Below are 20,733 nucleotides of genomic sequence, written 5' to 3'. Positions count from 1 at the left end.
CCACTTGTTTGCTGCGAGACCTGGAATAAATCACTTCACTGGGCCCCAGTTACCTCATCTAGAAAATGGAGATTAAGACTGAGAGCCCCATGTGGGACACGGACTGTATCCTACCTGATTAGCATGTATCTACCCCAGTGCTTAGAACAATGTACCTGGTATGTAGTAAGCGCTTAACAAATACCATAAAAAAAAACCAAAAAAGACTTCTGAGTGCTTGAGAGAGTCTTTAAGCTTTGCTTTTGTGCACTGTGTATTTGTCCCTGGCCTTTGATGTTGTTTTAATGTTTGCCTTCTTGTTCCCAATGTGTTTGTCTCCAATCCCCGACCTAGAGTCACAGATGGAGTGGGCTCGTGGAAGAGGGTCTCTGGCCAAGTCCCACCTGTGTCCACTTGCTCAGGGCTTAGCACTGTGCTCTGCTACCAAAATATACCAGTCGTATTTATTGAGCGCTTACTGTGTGCAGGACACTGTACTATGTGCTGGGGAGAGTACAATGCAACAATAAAACAGATAATTCCCCACCCATCACTACTATCTGAAAGGTGGCTGAGAATTCTGGCTCATCAAATAAAGACAGGCATGTTTCGGTCAAATGATAATTTAATGTCCTTTACAAAGAAGCTGGCAAATATAGCCATATCCCAGATTCAAGCATGGTAGGCAGTGCCCCAGAACACTGGACACATAAGCCAACCACCTGAATGTGAGCCTCCAGTCCACGGGACCAATCAACAGATGGGTGGTCTTTACAGCTTCTCTAAATCAGAGAATAATTCTTGTTTTCTGAATAAGCCTTCATAAAAATCCAAGTCTTTCTGGTGTATCGATGGTCGTACAGTCATTAGGGATCTCACGAAGTGCTCCTGTTTCACGGGGGTGGCTTCCAGACCGTTCTCCTGCAGAGCCAGCAAGGCGGCCTTAAAGGGAATCGAGCAAAGCTGTTAGTCCGATGGAACAGGTAGGGGGAGGGCATGGTCTACTGGAAGTCAAACTTCTTTCTAACCCGCTTTTGAAGACAAGTTCATGAGAGCAGCTCCAAGCTATGGAAAAATAACCTCAGAACTCAGTCCTGGGAGGTGGCAGGGAATATGTGCCTGTTTACCCTCCCAAGAGCTTAATACAGTGCTTTGCATATAGTAAGCACTCAAAAAATACAACTGAATGAATGGTCACCTTCCTGCCAATTTGCCACAAAATCAGTGGTTACTACTGGTGCTCCCTCCATGGTAGACACCCAAGGCCTTCACGCCTCGGACCCACGTTTGCACGCTAAGCTATCAATCGATGCTATTTATTAGTTTTTTAATTTTATTATAAAAATAAATAAAAATTTATTTTTATTGCAGTGCAAAGCACTGCACAGAGCACTTGGGAGAATCCAATACAACCATATTAGCAGACATGTTCCCTGCCCACAGGAGCTTATAGTCTAGAATGACAGGATTCTCCTCCAAACACCCTTCAGACTTCCTGAGCCCTTTGGAAACTTGAAACAAAATAACCAGAACCTAAAATGAATTCTTCGGTTTGTTGGGTTGGCGTGGGTGGGGGGAGATGCTGTCAGGGAGGGGCAGCAGAAAGGGTGAGGTTGAGTTTCGGGGGTGGGAAACTGCCTTCCCCCTAAACCACTGGCTTCACTTGGGATGGCTCCCTGCAGGAAGTAGGGGTGTGTAGATGGAATCCAGGGAGAGTTGATGTCCAGACTGAAGACTGTTCTGGTCCCCTGGGACATCCAAATAGAGCCAGGCCAGACTATCAACCTCCATCTCAATCCTCTCCCCAGTGCCCCCCTCTCTCCCGCTGGCACCTCCTCCAATTCACAGTATTTCCTGAGCATTTCCTCTGCTCTGAGCCCTGCGCTGACCCCCTTGTGGGAACTCACTTCTCGGCACAGGTTGCTGAGGTCGGCTCCGGAGTACAGGTGGGTCTGCGCTGCCAAACTTTCCAAGGACACGTCTGCCCCCAGCGGGGTTTTCTTGGTGCAGATTTTCAGAATCGAAAGCCTTCCCTAGGAAAGAGCAATCGGTGAAAGGCCTACGTCCGCAGGCATACCATCCTGCTATGAGAAGCAGCATGGTCTGGTGGATAGAGCCCTGGCCTGGGAGTCAGGAGGACCCGGGTTCTAATCCCAGCTCCCACTTGTCTGCTGGGTGACTATGGCCAAGTCACTTGACTTCTCTGGGCCTCAGCTCCCTCATCTGGAAAACTGGAATTAAAACTGTGAGCCCCATATGGGACAGGGACTGTGTTCAACCTGATTAGTTTTTCTCTACAGTAATGGACATATAGTAAACGCTTAATAAATATCATCCTTCTTATTACCATTATCCACCTCCTGAAATACCTCGTCCCTTATCATTAGCCACCTCCTGAAATACCTCGCCCCAACATATGCCTTTCAGACCCACTGCGACCAAGCACTTTTCAAGCCATTATAACCAGGGTCAACAACTTTTGAGCCCCTACTGAGTCACCCACCGTCCTGCTGTGTCATTTAAAATATATGAAGTAATCCACTTTGGCTCATACACAAGTAGAATCGATGACATGAGCAAAATACAATCATGTTTGAATCTTAAGAAAAAATGACAATGCTCAAAATTGGACAAGATGAACAAAAACCCAGTCTTTAGGAGAAAAAGCATTGCTAAGCAGCAATGGGAAAAGTGTGGCCTAGAGGAAAGAGCACTGATCTGGGAATCAGAGGCCCTGGGTTCTAATGCCAGCTCCACCACCTGCCTGTGTGACCTTCAGCAAGTTAATAATAATAATAATAATAATGTTGGTATTTTTAAGCGCTACTACGTGCAGAGCACTGTTCTAAGCGCTGGAGGAGATACAGGGTAATCAGGCTGTCCCACGTGAGGCTCACGCTCTTTATCCCCATTTTACAGATGAGGTAACTGAGGCAAAGAGAAGTTAAATGACTTGCCCACAGCTAAGAAGTGGCAAAGCTGGGATTCAAACCCATGACCTCTGACTCCCAAGCCCGCGCTCTTTCCACAACTGTACTTACTGAGCACTTACTGCTTGCAGAGCACTGTATTAAATGCTTGGGAGAATACACTAAAACAGACCTGGTAGTCATGTTCCCTGAACTTCTCTGTGCCTCAGATTCCTCATTTGGAAAGTGGGGATTAAATTCCAGTTCTCCCTCCAATTTAGACTGAGACCCGAATGGGCCAGGGTTTGTGTCCAACTTGATTATCTTGTATCTACCTCAGGGCTTAGATACGATGCTGGGCATGTAGTAAGGGCTTAATAAATACCATCATCATGATTAATTTAAAGCCCATGAAGGATCTGTTGCTTTTGACAAAAACAATTCACCACTCCATATGACACTCAGCAACAGAAAAGCAAAATCAAAACCAAACTTCCAACCACCGATGAAATTCCAAGACTGAGTTCATGATGTTCAGAATACGAGTTTCCAAAGCAAAGGAGAGTGGCTTTCAATGGCCAGAAAATGGCTTTCCAGGGGCTCTGAAGACAGAAAAAAAAAAGGAGGCAACAAGATCTGGGGAGAAGAGAGGCAAGGGAATGATTCTCCCTACCTGCTCTAGGCAAACAATCAATCAGTGGTATTTACTGATCACTTACTGTGTGCCCAGCACTGTGCTTAGAGTTTGGGAGAGGACAATGCAATAGAGATGGGAGATGTGACCCCTTGCCCCCAAGGAGCTCAGAGGCCTGAAGCTATAGTCGGCAAGCACCCTTGGTAAGAAAGAATCCCCCCAGACTCACCCAGGGTAGCGGTTCCATGCAAAATATAGGCCAGACAATGTCATGTGTCATGGAATCTCTGTAGGCAGAGAGCGAGTGTATCAACTCTATTGTATCGTATTCTCCCAAACACTCAAGACAGTGCTCTGCACCAAGGAAGCACTCGATAAATACCACCTATTGACTGATTGTATGCAGCTAAGAGTTTTGGGGTTTTTTATGGTATTGGTTAAGTGCTTTCTATTAGCCAGGCGCCATTTTAAGCACTGAGGTAGATCCCAGGTAATCAGGCTGGATACAGCCCACGTCCCAAATGGGGCTCACGGTCTTAATCCCCGTTTCACAAATGGGGGACCTGAGGCCTAGAGAATCCAAGTGGCCTGCCCAAGGTCACCCAGCAGACAAGTAGTGGAGGCAGGACCAGCACTCAGGTCCTTCTGGGATCCAATCCTCCCAAGCGACTCTCGGCCCGGAATCTGCTCGACTCATTCTCCGCCGGAGTCCGGTGGACGGTTGTTACCTGCTCGTCTGGCGGCGGGACGTAAATCACTTTGTCCAGTCTTCCGGGCCGCATCAGGGCGTCGTCCAGTGCATTGGGCCTGTTCGTGGCGGCCACCACCATGACACTCTGATTCAACGCTTCCTGGAACTCGAGCTGAAACACAAAGATACGGAGTCGCTGAAGGTGCGGTGGGTGGCTGGGGGTGGTGGGGGTGAAAGAGCCCTTATGGTGGGGGTGAAAGGGCCCTTACAGTCGACCAAGGGTCCACCTAGAAACCACATTTGCTTCTTCAGGCTAAATGAGAGGAAATAAAACCACCACTAGCCATCACAGGCTGGCTTCGGCTGGGATGAAGTGCTAAGTAGGGAGCAGATGCGTCACCCGGTGAGAAATGAAAGGGAGTCCTCTTCTCTGACCAGGGCCTTTCTGAATACCAAACACCAGTCAGCTCAGGATGGTCCTAGGGGAATCCCAGCACAGAGGCCTCCGGGGTCCGCTGATGTCTTCAGGAAAGTTGGGGAGCTTGTCTGCCCGACTAGGCATGTAAAATCTGACCTAATGGCATCCACTGACCGAAAGCACTTGAGCCCAGGCTACAATGCCTTGGCTCCCCCCCAGTTCTCTGGGATCTAGATAATGCAGGCACTTACACCCCTGTCTTTGCACTTCCTTCTGCAGGAGGATACACTATTTTTTTCAATGATATTTGTTAAGCGCTTACTATGTGCCAGGCACTGTACTAAGTGCTGCGGTTCCTATAAGCCAATCAGGTTGGACACAGTCCAGGTGCCATGTGGAGGCTCACAGTTTTAACCCCCAATGTACTGACGAGGGAACTGAGGCCCAGAGAAGTGAAGTGACTTGTCCAAGGTCCCAGGGCAGACATGGGGCAGAGCCAGGATGAAAACCCAGGTCGATATGACCTCCAGGCGCTGAATCCTAGAGACGGCATCTTCACCCTCTTGAGGCCATAGCTCCTTTTTATGAAATCCAACCCCGCTGCCCACTTCCATTTCAGATAAAGCTGTGGGGCAAAAGGGAAGATACCCATTTTCTCTTTGCACACAAACTCACTGACTTTTACCTACCCCATTGCTTAGAACAGTGGTTGGCACAGAGTAAGCGCTTAAATTACCAAATAAACAACCACCACCAAAAAACTCAGCTGGCCAAGCAGACGAAGAAAAGAGCTGTGTTTTACCCTCACGAACCTTTCGCTCACTGTTCCTCAGCTCCCCATAGTCGTCTTGGAGTTCTGCTTTGCTTCCTCGTCCTTCCGTCATCTTGAGGCCGACACCATCCAATTCAGTGAGCAGCACAGAGAGAACTCTCTCCTGGACGCCGTGACTGGCCGAACCGACCGAACGCGAGCCCAAGATCGAATCGATCTCATCCAGGAAGACGATGGCGGGCGTGTTTGCTCGGGCTTGTTGGAAAACCTTTGGTTAAGGAAACAAAGCCCAGAAATGCTAACAGGAACACACTGGAAGTACTGAACTATGGTGTCCAAAGTAAATGCTCCCAAGTGGGTAAATCAGTCAATCATCTTTACTCAGCAGTTACTGTGTCCCTAAGCGCTTGGGAGAGCACAATATCACAGTGTTGGTAAGGCACAATCCCTGCCCACAACAAGCTTAAAATCTAAAGGGAGGGACAGACATTAACATAAATAAATTACAGATACGTATGCAAGTGTTATGGGGCTGAGGGAGGGATGAATAAAGGGTGAAAATCCTAGTGTAAGGACAATGCAGAAGGGAGTGGAAGAAGAGGAAATGAGGGCTTAGTTGGGGAAGGCCTCTTGGAGATGTGCTTGCAATAAGGTTTGAGGATTGGGAGACTGATGGTCTGCCAAAGTTGAAGAGGGAAGGAGTTCCAGGCCAGGGGCAGGATGTGGAATAGGGGTTGGTGGCAAGATAGACAAGATCAAGGTAGAGTAAATGGGTTGGCATGAGAGGAGCACAGTGAATGGGCTGGGTTGTAGTACGAAATTAGGGAGGAAAGGTTTGGGGAGCCAGGGCCAGTGTTTTAAAGCCGATGGTAAGTAGCTTCTGTTTGGTGCAGAGGTGGACGGGTAACCACCGGAGGTTCTTGAGGAGTGGGGAAACATAGACTGAACAGGTCTGTAGAAAAACGATCTGGGCAGCAGAGTGAAGTATGGACTGGAGTGGGGACAGACAGGAGGCAGGGAGGTCAGTGAGGAGGCTGATGAGGTAATCAAGAAGGGATAGGTTGAGTGCTCGGATTAATTTGGTAGCAGTTTGGACAGAGGGAAAAGAGTGAATTTTAACAATGCTGTGAAGGTTGAACCAACAGGCTTTTGTGATAATCAGGTGGGTTGAACGAGAGAGATGAGTCAAGGATAACGTCAAGGTTACGGGCTTGTGAGACAGGGAGGATGGTGGTGCTACATAAAGTGATGGGAAAGTTAGGGAAAAGACAGGGTTTGGGTGGGAAGATAAGGAGTTTCTGTTTTGGACACGTTACGCTTAAGGTGTCAGCCGACCATCCATGAAGCAATGCCCTGAAGGGAGGAGTAAATGCAGAGAGGGAGAGAGACCAGGGCTGGAGATGCAGCTTTGGGGATCATCCCCACTGAGATGGTAGTTGAAGCCACGGGAGCAAATGAGTTCTCCAAGGGGGTGGGAATAGACATAGAAGAGAAGGGCACCCAGGACTGAGCCTCGATGGACTCACACACTTCAGGGGTGGGAGGCAGGAGGGGCCCGCCAAAGAGACAGAGACCGAGCGGCCAGAGAGTTGGGAGGAGAGACCCGGGAGCCACGAACCTGAGCCAAGGCCTTTTCTGAGTCTCCGACGAACGGGGAAAAGAGGTCGGCGCCACTCACGGTGACGAAAGAGCAGTTGCAGCTGGTGGCTGCTGCCTTGACCAGCGTGGTCTTGGCACAGCCAGGAGGTCCGAAAAGGAGGACACCCCGGGGCCGGGCCAGCCCCATCCGTATAAATTCCTCAGGGAACTTCATGGGCCACTCGACGCTCTGCAAGGGAGACAGAGGGATCACTCACGCACCCCCGCTCCACATCCGGGAAGGTGTCCGCTGCCCGACTATGAATGATCCGTACTCAGGGTGGAGGACAGGTGGAAGGGGTGACCGCAGGCGACTAAGTTGGGAGGTCTCAGCCCCGAGAATTGTGGGGTCACAGGGCTCACCTTAGAGGTGTCCAGCCTTGGTCCATCCCGTGACTTGCTTTTTTTTTTTTATGGTATTTAAGTACTTATTATGCGCCAAGCACTGTACTAAGTGCTGGGGTAGATACGAACTAATCCAGATGAACCCAGTCCCTGTCCCACATGGAGCTCATGGTCTTAATCCCCATTTTACAGATGAGGTCACTGAGGCACAGAGAAGGTTAAGTGACTTATTTGAGGTGAAAGTGCACATATCACACCCACCTGACCCCCACAGTTGGAAGGGCGGGAATCCCCATATCCCTGGACTACCCACTCGGTGAGTTAACACAGTACCAAAAGACAGCCCTTGCCCCAGATCCAGTATAGCAGTAGGGCTGAAAAAGCTGCCAACCTTCCCTGCAGCTGAGCTGGGTCATCAAGAATTAACTACACTGAGAGCTAAAATTAAAGGACCTTCAAAGCACGAGGGCTCAAGGGATGAACCCAGGCACCAGAGTCAGTCGGGCAGACGGGAGATGTTTCAGAGACGTGTACTCGTTCTGGGTGCTGAGAAGGGACGAGTGGGGAAAGATGCCCAAGACCTCCTCTTAAAGTGCCTCCCAGGCCCCAACCCCCTCTAGAAGTAGGCAACATTCCCATTCAGGAACTGGAAGTGTGAACAACTGAAGAGTAAATTGCCCTACCGTGGACGGATTGTGCATTTTTACCTGTTTCAGTTTGAGTTTCACATCTTCAAGGCCACCGATCTCATCCCAGTGAACAGGTTTAAAGTCGACCAGTCCCAAGGCACTGCGGAAGGAAGACGGCCGAATCTTTTTAAAAGCTTCAAGAAAGTCGGCCATGTTGACCTCGGGGTCAGCGGAACTCTGAAGAGGGGCACATAAGAAAGCAAAAGTACATCTCGAGTTTGACTGCATTTCCCCTCTGCAGTTCTTTTACAAAGGAGCGTTCTAGGGAATCCCTCCTGAAAATTCCTGAGCACGAAACTGTTCAGGAAATAATGTTAACAATAACTGTGGTATGTGTTAAGCACCTCGTGCCAAGCACTGTACTAAGCGCTGGGGGGCTCCCAGTCTAAGTAGGAGGGAGAACAGGGGGTGAATCCCCATTGCGCAGAAGAGGGAGCTGAGGCACATAAAAGTGAAGTGACTCGCCCAAGATCACACAGCAGACAAGTTGTAGAGCTGGGATTAGTCCCCTGACTTCCAGGTCCTTGTCCTTTCCATTAGGCCTCGCTGCTTCTCTGGTCAAATCCTCTAAGAGCAGAGGAAATGCTTGTTGTGGGCAGGAAATGTGCCTGTTGTATTTCTTTACTGTCCTCTCCCAAGCACTTAGTACAGCGCTCTGCACACAGTAAGTGCGCCATGAATACGAATGACTGACTCTGGTTTCCGTAGGTGGCTGGGGCCAGCCATTCTGCCTGTTTCCGGCTGCTCTGAGGTCGGGGTCAGGGCGTCTCGGTGACTCTGGATGGGTTGAAGAGCAGCCCGCTCCACAGGAGGGACCGGGAGAAGAGCTTCTCCAGGGCAAGCTGGCCTGGAGCAGGGGAACGGACAGGCAACGGCAAGAGCCCGGGAGCGGGACTCTCGACTCGTCATCTCCTGGGGCCAGTCTGCAGCCTCAGCTTCCAGAGCAGCGGGGCCTGGGTTCTAATCCCGGCCCTGGCACTCGCTCGCTTTGTGACCGTGGGCAAGTCACCTCATGTCTCTGGGTCTCAGATTCCTCGTCTGTAAAATGGGGCTCCCATAACCGATCACTCCCCTGTATGAGCCCTACGTGGAGCAGGGGCTGTGTCTTAGCTTGCATCGATCCCAGAGCTTAGTACAGTGTCTGGCACATGACAAGCACTTGACAAATACCATAATTATTATCAGCAGTGGTTTCAAAACAGAGCCGGGCAATGGTTTAAAACACAGCCCCGATGCCCATCGCTTGCCCGGTTAAGGGTACACGGGGCCAACGGGAAGTTGGTAGTCAATTGGTTTTCCAACAATAGTAAATGGGAAGGCAAAATTCCACTTTAAAAGACAACTTCTCTGAACATCATAAAAAAGGCATGTTAACTGGATGACTTATTCCACAACTCCCTCCGATATTGTTCACCACCACCAAGAGATCATTTAATACTGAAAAACTCCAGGCGGTGCTCTCTAATTGGCGTATCTATCCCAGCCCTTAGTACAGTGTCTTGCACATAGTGAGTGCTTAACAAATACCACAATTACTATTATTATTGTCATTACTCTGATGAAGAGGAATGGGGGACTCTAACAGATATTGTGAAGGTAGAACCCACGGGATTTGCTGACAGGAGTAGGTCTGTCCGCCTGAATATAGGGGATTAAGTAAATGCTAAATGAAGCAGCGAGGGCTAGTGGATAGAGCCTGGGCCTGGGAGTCAGAAGGACCTGGGTTCTCAACCTGGATCCTCCATTTGTCTGTGGGACCTTGGTCAAGTCACTTGGCTTCTCTGGGCCTCACTTAGCTCATCTGTAAAATGGGGATTAAAACTGTGAGCCCCATATAGGACACTGACTGTGCCCAACCTGATTAGCTTGTATCCACCTCAGCGCTTACTACAGCGACTGACACATAAGAAGAGTTTAATAAGTACCATGAAACAATAAGACAAAAAACCTCCACCTTCATTCAGGATGGGAGAGCGAGGGCAGTGGCTGGAAAGGTAGGACTTGAAATCAAAATGCCAAGCTTTTAATTCAGACGTACACCAAAACCAGCTCCCTAGTTTAATGATAATAATATTAATAATAATAATGATATTGGTATTTGTTAAGCGCTTACTATGTGCCGAGCACTGTTCTAAGCGCTGGGGTAGACACAGGGGAATCAGGTTGTCCCACGTGGGGCTCACAGTCTTAATCCCCATTTTACAGATGAGGGAACTGAGGCACAGAGAAGTCGAAGTGACTTGCCCACTGTCACACAGCTGACAAGTGGCAGAGCTGGGATTCGAACTCATGAGCCCTGACTCCAAAGCCCGTGCTCTTTGCTCCAGAGTTATTGCTTTCCCCTCCCGGGTCCCTGTGAACACAGGCACGACTCAGTCACAGAAATCGGTGGCATAAAGGCATACGGTGCCAAATTCGGAATCCATACCGCTTAGGAGAGAGACAAAGTGATAACCGCCCTTTCCTCTCCATCCAAACTGCTCTCTTACTGGTACAGCCTCTCATAATATCCCAGCTGGATTATTGTGTCAGCCTTCTCCCTTACTCCTGGCTCTCCCCGCTCCAGTCTATTCTTCATTCCGCTGCCCGGATCATCTTCCTGCAGAAACGCTCTGGGCATGATAGGATTGCTTACCCTGCCTCGGTGAAGCACTGCCCACAGGGCAGCCTCTCGGCAGAGGGATGTAAGATCAGCTCCGACATAGCCGGTAGTGATTTCTGCTAAATGGATTAAATCCACATCCTTGGAGAGGGGCATCTTTGCTGTCACCACTTCCAGAATGGACTTTCTTTGCGTAAGGGTTGGTGTTCCAATGATAATCTAAAAGGAAAAAGATAGAGAGTTGAAGCCTCTGGAGTGCCATGCAATCCTGAAATTACCTCTTTCCTATCTTTAAAATGGCTTTAGTGGGGCCTGGGTGAATTGGTGCCTTGGAAAAACAATTTCACTCAACTGTGTCTAGTTAAGTTCATGAAATGAAAATTTAACACTTTACGAATACGTGCTCTGGGGGAGACATGGGGTGGACTCTTCAGGAACAAAGAAGTCATTCCAAGTGACTTCCAAGCTTCCACGAGAAGCAGCGTGGCTCAGTGGAAAGAGCACGGGCTTTGGAGTCAGGGCTCATGAGTTCGAATCCCAGCTCTGCCACTTGTCGGCTGTGGGACTGTGGGCAAGTCACTTAACTTCTCTGTGCCTCAGTTCCCTCATCTGTAAAATGGGGATTAAGACTGTGAGCCCCACGTGGGACAACCTGATTCCCCTATGTCTACCCCAGCGCTTAGAACAGTGCTCGGCACATAGTAAGCGCTTAACAAATACCAACATTATTATTATTAAGTGGTAAAAAGCTGTGCAGTTGGCGATAAGGTGCTGGGAGAATCGATCAGTCTGACTGGTCAGGCAACTTCATACAGGTGGCCTTTTATTTTTATGGTGTTTGTTAAACTATAACTGTGTTCTAGGCACTGCACTAAGCACTGGCGTTAGCTTGAATCTACAAGCTAATCAGGTTGGACACAGTCCCTCTTGTCCCACATAGGGCTCACAATCTGAACCTCTATTTTACAAGTGAAGTAACTGAGCCACAGAGAAGTGAAGTGACTCGTCCAAGGCCAAACACAGCAGACACGTGGCGGAGCCAGGATTAGAACCCACTTCCTTCTGACTCCCTGGCCTATGCTCGATCCATTAAGCCACACTGCTTCATTTTAGGCAAGGGCCATGTAAGTCCCCTGCCTGGAATTTCTACCAAATAGCATTCCTCCCCATCTTCAAAGCCTTCAGAAAACCCAGCATCTTCAGGACACATTTCCTGGCTACCACTATCCTGGTCATGTCACCCCCATAGTCACGCTGGGCACTTATGCCCTTCCCATCACTGTAAACAACACCACTAAACTCCCTAACAGGCCCATAATCTTGGCATAATCTGTAACTTATCTCTTTCATTTAACCCACCTGCTCAGTCTGTCACCAAATACCATGGGATCTACCTTCAAATATCTCTCGAATCTCCCCTTCCTCTCCAACATAGTATTGACAATAGTAATAACAACAGTAGTAATTGTGGAATTTGTTAAGCACTTATGTGCAAGGCACTGTACTAAGCGCTGGGATAGATATGAGGTAACCGGGTTGGACACAGTCCATATCCCATATAGGGCTCAGTCTCAATCCTCAGTTTGCCGATGAGGTCACTGGGGCACAGAAGTGACTTACCCAAGGTCCCACAGCGTATGAGTGGCGGAGCCGGGATTAGAACAGAGGTCCTTCTGACTCCCAGGCCCATGCTGCTTCTCCAAATTACTACTATGCTGATCCAAGCCCTGATCCTATCCTGCCTTGACTACCGCCTCAGCCTCCTTGCTGACCTCCCTGCCTTCTGTCTCTCCCCACTCCAGTCCACACTTCACTCCACTGCCCGCATCATTTTCTACAAAACCATTCGGTCTGCATCTCCCCACTCCTCAAAAGCCTCCAGTGGGTGTCCATTCCTCTCTGCTTCAAAACACCAACTCCTCACCATCGGCTTTAAGGCACTCAATCAGCTTGCCCCCTCCTACATCACCTCGCCGATCCGCTACTATGGCTCAGTCTGCACAATTTGCTCCCTAACAATAACCTATTCAATGTAACTCCATCTCATCTCACCGCTAACCCCTTGGCCACCTCCTTCCACTGGCCTGGAACTGCCTCCTCCCTTCCTATCTGGCAGTCACCCAGCTGCCAAGTGGCGGAGGCGGGAGTGGAACCGACGACCTCGCAGGGACTGTCTCTGTTACCGATCTGTCCATTCCAAGTGCTTAGTACAGCGCTCTGCACATAGTAAGCACTCAATAAAGACTATAACAGAAGCAGCGTGGCTCAGTGGAAAGAGCCTGGGCTGGGGAGTCAGAGGTCATGGGTTGGAATCCCGGCTCTGCCACTTGTCAGCTGTGTGACTGTGGGCAAGTCGCTTCACTTCTCTGGGCCTCAGTCACCTCGTGTGTCAAATGAGGATCAACCGTGAGCCTCATGCGGACCCACCCGTTGACCGTGGATCTCCCCCAGCGCTTAGGACAGGGCTCTGCACATAGGAAGCTCTTAAATACCAACATTATTTGTCAGCTGTGTGACTGTGGGCAAGTCGCTTCACTTCTCTGGGCCTCAGTCACCTCGGCTGTCAAATGAAGACCAACCATGAGCCTCACGTTGGATCTCCCCAGCGCTCAGGACTGGGCTCTGCACATAGCAAGCACTTAACAAATACCCACATTATTATTTGTCCGCTGTGTGACTGTGGGCAAGTCGCTTCACTTCTCTGGGCCTCAGTCACCTCGGCTGTCAAATGAGGACCAACCGTGAGCCTCACGCTGGATCTCCCCAGCGCTCAGGACAGGGCTCTGCACACAGCAAGCGCTTAACAAATACCCAATTATTTGTCAGCTGTGTGACTGTGGGCAAGTCGCTTCACTTCTCTGGGCCTCAGTCACCTCGGCTGTCAAATGAGGACCAACCGTGAGCCTCACGTTGGATCTCCCCAGCGCTCAGGACAGGGCTCTGCACACAGCAAGCGCTTAACAAATACCCAATTATTTGTCAGCTGTGTGACTGTGGGCAAGTCGCTTCACTTCTCTGGGCCTCAGTCACCTCGGCTGTCAAATGAGGCCCAACCGTGAGCCTCACGCTGGATCTCCCCAGCGCTCAGGACAGGGCTCTGCACATAGCAAGCGCTTGACAAGGCCCACCGTTATCTCCACGGACCGGACCGCGTGACAGGAGGGGACCGACCTCTCGGTCCAGCCGTCCGGGCCTCCTGAGCGCGGGGTCGAGGGCGTGGGGCCTGTTGGTGGCGGCCACGACGACGGGCGGCCCGGGCCGGTCGAGCAGGGTGAGCAGCTGGGCCACGGCGCGGGCCTCGGCGGGCCCGTCCCGCCGCGGGGCCAGGGCGTCCAGCTCGTCGACGAAGAGCAAGACCGGGCGGCGGCGTTGGGCCAGCTCCCGGGCGCGCCCGAACAGCCGCCGCACGTTGGCCTCCGTGTCCCCGGGCCGGGCGCCCTGCAGGGCCGCCCCGCCGGCCGCCAGCAGCCGGGCCCCCGCCGCCCGCGCCGCCGCCCGCACCAGCCGCGTCTTGCCCACGCCGGGGGGCCCGCACAGCAGCAGCCCGCGGGGCCCCGCCAGTCCCAGCGCCGCCGCGTCAGCGGGAAGCGCAGCGGCCGCAGGAGCAGCTCCCGCAGCGCCGCCGCCTCGGCCGCCAGGCCCCCCGGCTCCTCCTCCTCTTCCTCCTCCGGCGGCTCCTCGTCGTCCGCCTCTTCCACGAGCACGCGCGTGGCGGCGGTGACGAGCCCGGCCGGCCCCGGCTCCGCGGCGAGGACGAGCACGCCGCGCAGCGGGCCCGCGGCCGCCGGGGGCGCGCGCACCACGTGCCCCCGCGCCACCGGCCGCCGCCGCAGCAGGTCGCGCGCCGCCGCCGCCGCCGCCGCCTCCGGCCGCGCGCCCGGCTCCCGCGCCAGCGGCCGCACCGTGAGGCGCCGCAGCGGCGGGCAGGGCTCCGGGCGGAGGCGGGCCGGGGCGGGGCCGTGCGGCCAGCAGGCCCCCGGGGCGGCGCAGCTCGGGTCGGCCTGCGCGAAGCCGTCCGCCCCGTCCCGGCGGGGCCAGGCCGTGCAGAGGCAGGAGGCGCCGCCGGGCAGGGTGACCCGCACGGCCGAGCCCGGCAGCACGCCCAGGGCGCGGAGGGCGGCGGGCCCCAGGCGGCAGCGCTGGCTGCCGCGGTCCCTCGGCTCCGGCGGGACCAGCCGCACGGCCACGGCCGCCCCGGCCGCCGCGGGAGCCTCCAGCGCCGCCGCCGCCGCCGCCGGCCTCATGGCGCGGGAGCGCGCCGGAAGGGGCGCAGGCGCAGTGGGCTCGGAGGCCGCCCGGTTGCTAGGAGACGGGGGCCGGCGCTCCCGCCCGCCCCCTGCCGCTCATTCCTTCCTTCTATAGTATTTATGATAATGTCGCTCTTTGTTAAGCGCTCACTACGTGCGCAGCACCGGTCTAAGCGCGGGGGGAGATATAGGGTCGTCGGGTTGTCCCACGGGAGGCTCCCAGTCCTCATCCCCCATTTGACAGATGAGGGGACTGAGGCCCAGAGAAGTGACGTGACTCGCCCACGGTCACACAGCTGACAAGTGGCAGAGCCTTGTGCGGAGCACTGTTCTAAGCGCCGGGGGAGATGCAGGGTCATCGGGTTGTCCCACGGGAGACTCACTGTCTTCATCCCCGTTTGACAGATGAGGGGACTGAGGCCCAGAGAAGTGACGTGACTCGCCCACGGTCACACAGCTGACAAGTGGCAGAGCCTTGTGCGGAGCACTGTTCTAAGCGCCGGGGGAGATACAGGGTCATCGGGTTGTCCCACGGGAGACTCACAGTCTTCATCCCCATTTGACAGATGAGGGGACTGAGGCCCCGAGAACTGAAGTGACTTGCCCACAGTCACACGGCTGGAAAGGGGCAGAGCGGGGATTCTACATGCAGAGCACTGGACTAGGCGCTTGGAATGGACAGATCAGCAACAGAGAGAGACAGTCCCTGCCCATCGACGGGCTCACGGTCTAATCGGGGGAGACAGACAAGAACAATAGCAGTAGATAGAATCAGGGGGATGAACATCTCACTAAAACAGTAGCAATAAATAGAATCAAGGGGATGTACCTCTCATTAACAAAATAAATAATAATTATGTTGGTATTTGTTAAGCACTTACTATACAGAGCACTGTTCTAAGCGCTGGGGTAGATACAGGGGAATCAGGTTGTCCCACATGAGGCTCACAGTCTTACTCCCCATTTTACAGATGAGGTCACTGAGGCACAGAGAAGTGAAGTGACTTGCCCACAGTCACACAGCTGACAAGTGGCAGAGCAGGGATTTGAACCCATGACTTTTGACTCCCAAGTCCATGCTCTTTCCACTGAGCCACGCTGCTTAGGGTAATGAAAATATATACAATTGAGTGGTCAAGCACAGTGCTGAGGGGAGGGGGAGGGAGGGGGGAAGAGCAGAGGGAAAGGGGGGAAAAGAGGGCTTAGCTGAAGGGAGGTGAAAGGAGAGGGGGAGCTGAAGGAGCAGAGGGAAAAGGGAAGCTCAGTCTGGGAAAGCCTCTTGGAGGAGGTGAGCTCTAAGTCCCTCAGGCAGTCAGGCCATCACCCAGTGGTCCCCAGTCATTCATTCATTGTCCTCTCCTAAACGCTGAGCACTATGTTCTGCACACGGTTAGCGCTCAAGAAATCAGCATTCATTCAGTCATATTTCTTGAGCGCTTACCGTGTGCTTGGGAGACACCAACGGAACAACAAACAGACGCGCCCTGCCCGCAACGGGCTTACAGTCAAGAGGGGGAGACGGGCGTTAATAGAAATAGATACAAAGATAAATCAAGTACAGGTAGCTACACAGGGGCTGTGGGGATGGGAGGGAGGACGAATGAAGGAGAAGCGTGGCTCAGTAGAAGGAGCCCGGGCTGGGGAGTCAGAGGTCATGGGTTCGAATTCCGGCTCAGCCCCTTGTCAGCTGTGTGACTGTGGGCATGTCACTTCACTTCTCTGGGCCTCAGTTCCCTCATCTGTCAAATGGGGATTAACTGTGAGCCTCACGTGGGACAACCTGATGACCCTGTATCTATCCCAGCGCTTAGAACAGTGCTCTGCACAGAGTAGGCGCTTAACAAATACCAACATCATTATTAAGTAACAGCGTGGCAGAAGGGAGTGGAAGAAGAGAGGAGGGCTTAGTCAGGGAAGGCTTCTGGGAGGAAATGTGCCTTCAATAAGGTTTTGAAGCGGGGGCAGAGCAATTATCTGTCGGATATGAGGAGGGAGGGAAGACGTTCCAGGCCAGAGGCAGGATGTGGGCGAGAGGTCGGTGGCCAGATAGACCTCTCTGTGAGGCTGGGGGTGGAGGATGAACAAAGGGAGCAGGAGAAAAGGAAGGGGGCTTAGTCAGGAAAGGCTTCTTAGGGAGGTGTACACGGCATTGTGCAAAATGCTTGGGAGAGGACAATATAACAGACACATTCCTGTCCATCCTTCCCCACTGAACCTGGCCCCCAGTCCCTTCAGTCAATCAATCAGTGAGGTTTACTGAGCTCTTACTCTGCGCAGGACACTACTAAACTACTGGGAGAGTACCATTCAACACCGTTGGTAGGCACGTTCCCTGCCCATTTTGCACGCCAGACACTGTACTAAGCACTAGGATAGATACAAGCTATAGTCCCTGCCCCGCATGGAGCTCACAATGTTAATCTCCATTTTACAGATGGGGGGACTGAGGCCCAGAGAAGCAAAGTGACTTGCTCAAGGTCACATGGCAAACAAGTGGCAGAACTGGGATTAGAATTCAGGCTCTCCTGACCCCTGAGCCCATGCTCCATCCCCTAGCCCACGCTGCTCCTGCCTCCGCTACTTGTCAGCTGTCTGACTTTGTACCGGCCACTTAACTTCTCTGGGCCTCAGTTACCTCATCTGTCAAATGGGGATTAAGACTGTGAGCCCCACATGGGACAACCTGAAGACCTTGTATCTACCCCAGTGCTTAGACCAGTGCTTGGCACATAGTAAGTGCTTAATAATAATAATTATGGTATTTTTTAAGCACTTACTATGGGCAGAGCACTGTTCTAAGCACTGGGGTAGATACAGGGTCATCAGATTGTCCCATGTGGGGCTCACATTTTTTAATCCCCATTTTTACAGATGAGATAACTGAGGCACAGAAAAGTTAAGTGACTTGTCCAAGGCCACATAGCAAAGTGGCAGAGTCGGGATTAGAACCCACGACCTCTGACCCCCCAACCCGTGCTTATTATCTTCCTCCTTTAACTACTTCCACTTCAGACACTCTTTTTCCCTCCCATTATTTTTCCTCTGGATTGTAAACTCGTTGTGGCCAGGGAAAGTGTCTGCTAATTCTGTGAGAAGCAGCGTGATGCAGTGGATAGAGCATTGGTTCTAATCCTGGCTCTGCCATTTGTCTGCTGTGTGACCTCGGGAAAGTCACTTCACTTCTCTGTGCCCCAGTTATTTAATTTATAAGATTGAGATTGTGAACCCCACGTAGGACAGGGTCTGTGTCCAACCTTATTTGCTTTTATCCACCCCAAGGCTCAGTACAGTGACTGGTACATAGTAAGTGCTTAACAAATACCATTATTATTATTCCTTTGTTTAGTACTCTCCTAAGCACTTAGTAAATTGTTCTACACATAGTTAGCACTCAATAAATACCATTTATTCCCAAACTACCTATTTTACCTCATTTTGGGTTCTGTTCTCATCCAATGGCAAGCAGTGGAACAACGACTAAAATTCTCCTCCCACTTTATAAGTGCTTAGATAACGCTAATAATAATATTAGTAATAATAATTGTAGTATTTGTTGAGCACTCAGTATGTGCCAGGCACTGTACTGAGCACTAGGGTGGATACAAGCAAATGAGGTTGGACACAGTTCCTGTCCCATGTGGGGCTCACAAGTCTCAATCCCCATTTTACAGTTGAGGAAACTGAGGCACAAAGAAGTGAAGCAACTTGCCCTAGGTCACACAGCAGACAAGTAGCGGTACCGGGATTAGAACTCGGGTTGATGTTAATGATAGTAATGTTGGTATTTGTTAAGCGCTTACTATGTGCAGAGCACTGTTCTAAGCGCTGGGGTAAACACAGGGGAATCAGGTTGTCCCACGCGGGGCTCACAGTCTTAATCCCCATTTTACAGACGAGGGAACTGAGGCACAGAGAAGTTAAGTGACTTGCCCACAGTCACACAGCTGACAAGTAGCAGAGCACTAAAGCTGAGGATCAATCATTCAAGCAATGCTATCTATTGAGTGCTTACTGTGTGCATTAAGTGCTTGGATTTGCCCCATTGATTCACCTCACCTTCAGCCCCACAGCACTTTTATACATTTCCATAATTTGTTTATCTATATCTCCCTCTAGGCTGTAAGATCATGGTGGGCAGGAAACTTGTCTACCAAATCAGGATGGACACAGTCCCTGTCCCATAAGGGGCTCACAGTCTTATTCCTCATTTTGCAGTCGAGGTCACTGAGGCACAGAGAGGCGAAGTGACTTGCCCCAGGTTACACAGCAGACAAGTGGCAGGGCAGGGATTAGAACCCAGATCCTCCTGGTTCCCGGGTCTAAGTGCTAGCCTCTGGTCGGTCATTCAGTCACTCATATTTATGAAGCTCTTACTGTGTGCTAACCACTTGGGAGAGTACAGTATAACAATAGAACAGACACATTCCCTGTCCACAGTGATCTTACAATCTAGAATTATTATTATTATTATTATTATTATTATCATTATTATGGAGAAGTCTGAGCCAGTCTGAGCAGTAAGTGCCCAGGGCTATTTGCAGTCAGAATAGTTTGGCTCACCATGAGGAATGCATTTCCTGAGCCTGCTTTGATGTCCCAGGGCTTTATGAAACTTTCAGGTCTTTCTCCCTGAAGGCAAGGAAATTCCTTGTGGCAGATTTTAATATGGGGGCAATGATGAATTTAGGATCTGAATGGGCTCACGTGACTCGAGCCACCCCAGGCCCTTTGATCTGCCTGCCAAGATCTTGTACAAACCAGGCCAGTGGACTGGCCTTCATCTCCTTCAAGAACTCCTCGAGAAACAACCAGAGAGGCCTAGAGGATAGAGCACCGCTCTGGGAGTGAGAGTACCTAGGTTCTAATCTCGGCTCTGCCACTCGTCTGCTGTGTGACCTTGGGCGAGTCACGTCACTTCTTTGGGCCTCAATTACTGCATCTGAAAAATAGGGATTAAGACAGTGGGCCATAGGTGGGACATTGACTGTGTCCAACCTGATCAGCTTGTATCTACCCCAGCGCTTAGAGAAGCGCCTGACACATAGTAAGCAGTTAAATACCGTATATATATAACTGCTTGTGGACTCAGCAGCCCCACACGAAGTCTGCCTGACCCACCAAGCCCCAGGTCCCGAGGTGATGGCTGGGCAGCGGGAAAGGGCAGTGTGACTAAATTGCTACTCTCACTGTGCCTCCTTCTCGCCTGTCCCGCTGTCGAGCCCTGGCCTCCATCCTACCTCTGGCCTGAACGCCCGCCCTCCTCAAATCCACCAAACTAGCACACTTTCCCCTTCAAAGCCCTATTGAAGACACCTCTTCCAAGAGGCCTCCCCAGACTAAGCTCCCCTTTTCCTCAGCCTCCCCTCCCTTTCGCGCCGCCCTGACTCTCTCCCTTTGCTTTACCCCCCTCTCCCTGCCCCACAGCATTTGGGTATATATGTACATATCTATAATTCTCTTTATTTGTACTGATGCCTGTTTGCTTATTTTGTTGTCTGTCTCCCTGCTTCTAGACTGTAAGCCACGTGTGGGCAGGGGTTGTCTCTACTGCTGGATCGTACTCTCCAACCTCTAAGTACAGTGCTCGGCATATAGTAAGCGCTCAATAAATACGATTGAATGAATGAATAGAGCACGAACCTGGAAATCAGAAGAACTTGGGTTCTAACCCCAGGTGTCTGCTGCGTGATCTTGATCAAGCCACTTAAATTATCTGGGCCTCAGCTACATTGTAAAATGGAGAATAAGACTGCGAGCCCCACATGGGACAGAGACTATGTCCAATCCTTATACCTACCCTAGTGCTTAG

At 51.5% G+C, this 20,733-nt stretch overlaps 1 protein-coding gene across 1 annotated transcript; it reads right to left on the bottom strand.

The window, feature by feature from the left end:
• Positions 1-586: 586 nt before the first annotated feature.
• SPATA5L1 (spermatogenesis associated 5 like 1) lies at positions 587-14,921 on the bottom strand. Its single transcript, XM_029051079.1, is given in 9 exon segments — positions 587-921; positions 1,887-2,012; positions 4,251-4,385; positions 5,444-5,671; positions 7,022-7,231; positions 8,094-8,252; positions 10,711-10,896; positions 13,849-14,252; positions 14,255-14,921. Coding segments are annotated over 9 exon segments (2,286 nt in total). The 3' UTR covers positions 587-750.
• Between the last annotated feature and the right edge of the window lie 5,812 nt (positions 14,922-20,733).

Source organism: Ornithorhynchus anatinus, chromosome X1 (assembly GCF_004115215.2).
Source record: "Ornithorhynchus anatinus isolate Pmale09 chromosome X1, mOrnAna1.pri.v4, whole genome shotgun sequence".
Taxonomy (NCBI): domain Eukaryota; kingdom Metazoa; phylum Chordata; class Mammalia; order Monotremata; family Ornithorhynchidae; genus Ornithorhynchus; species Ornithorhynchus anatinus.
Note: the sequence above shows the minus strand (reverse complement) of the source record. Positions and strands in the feature narration are given on the sequence as shown.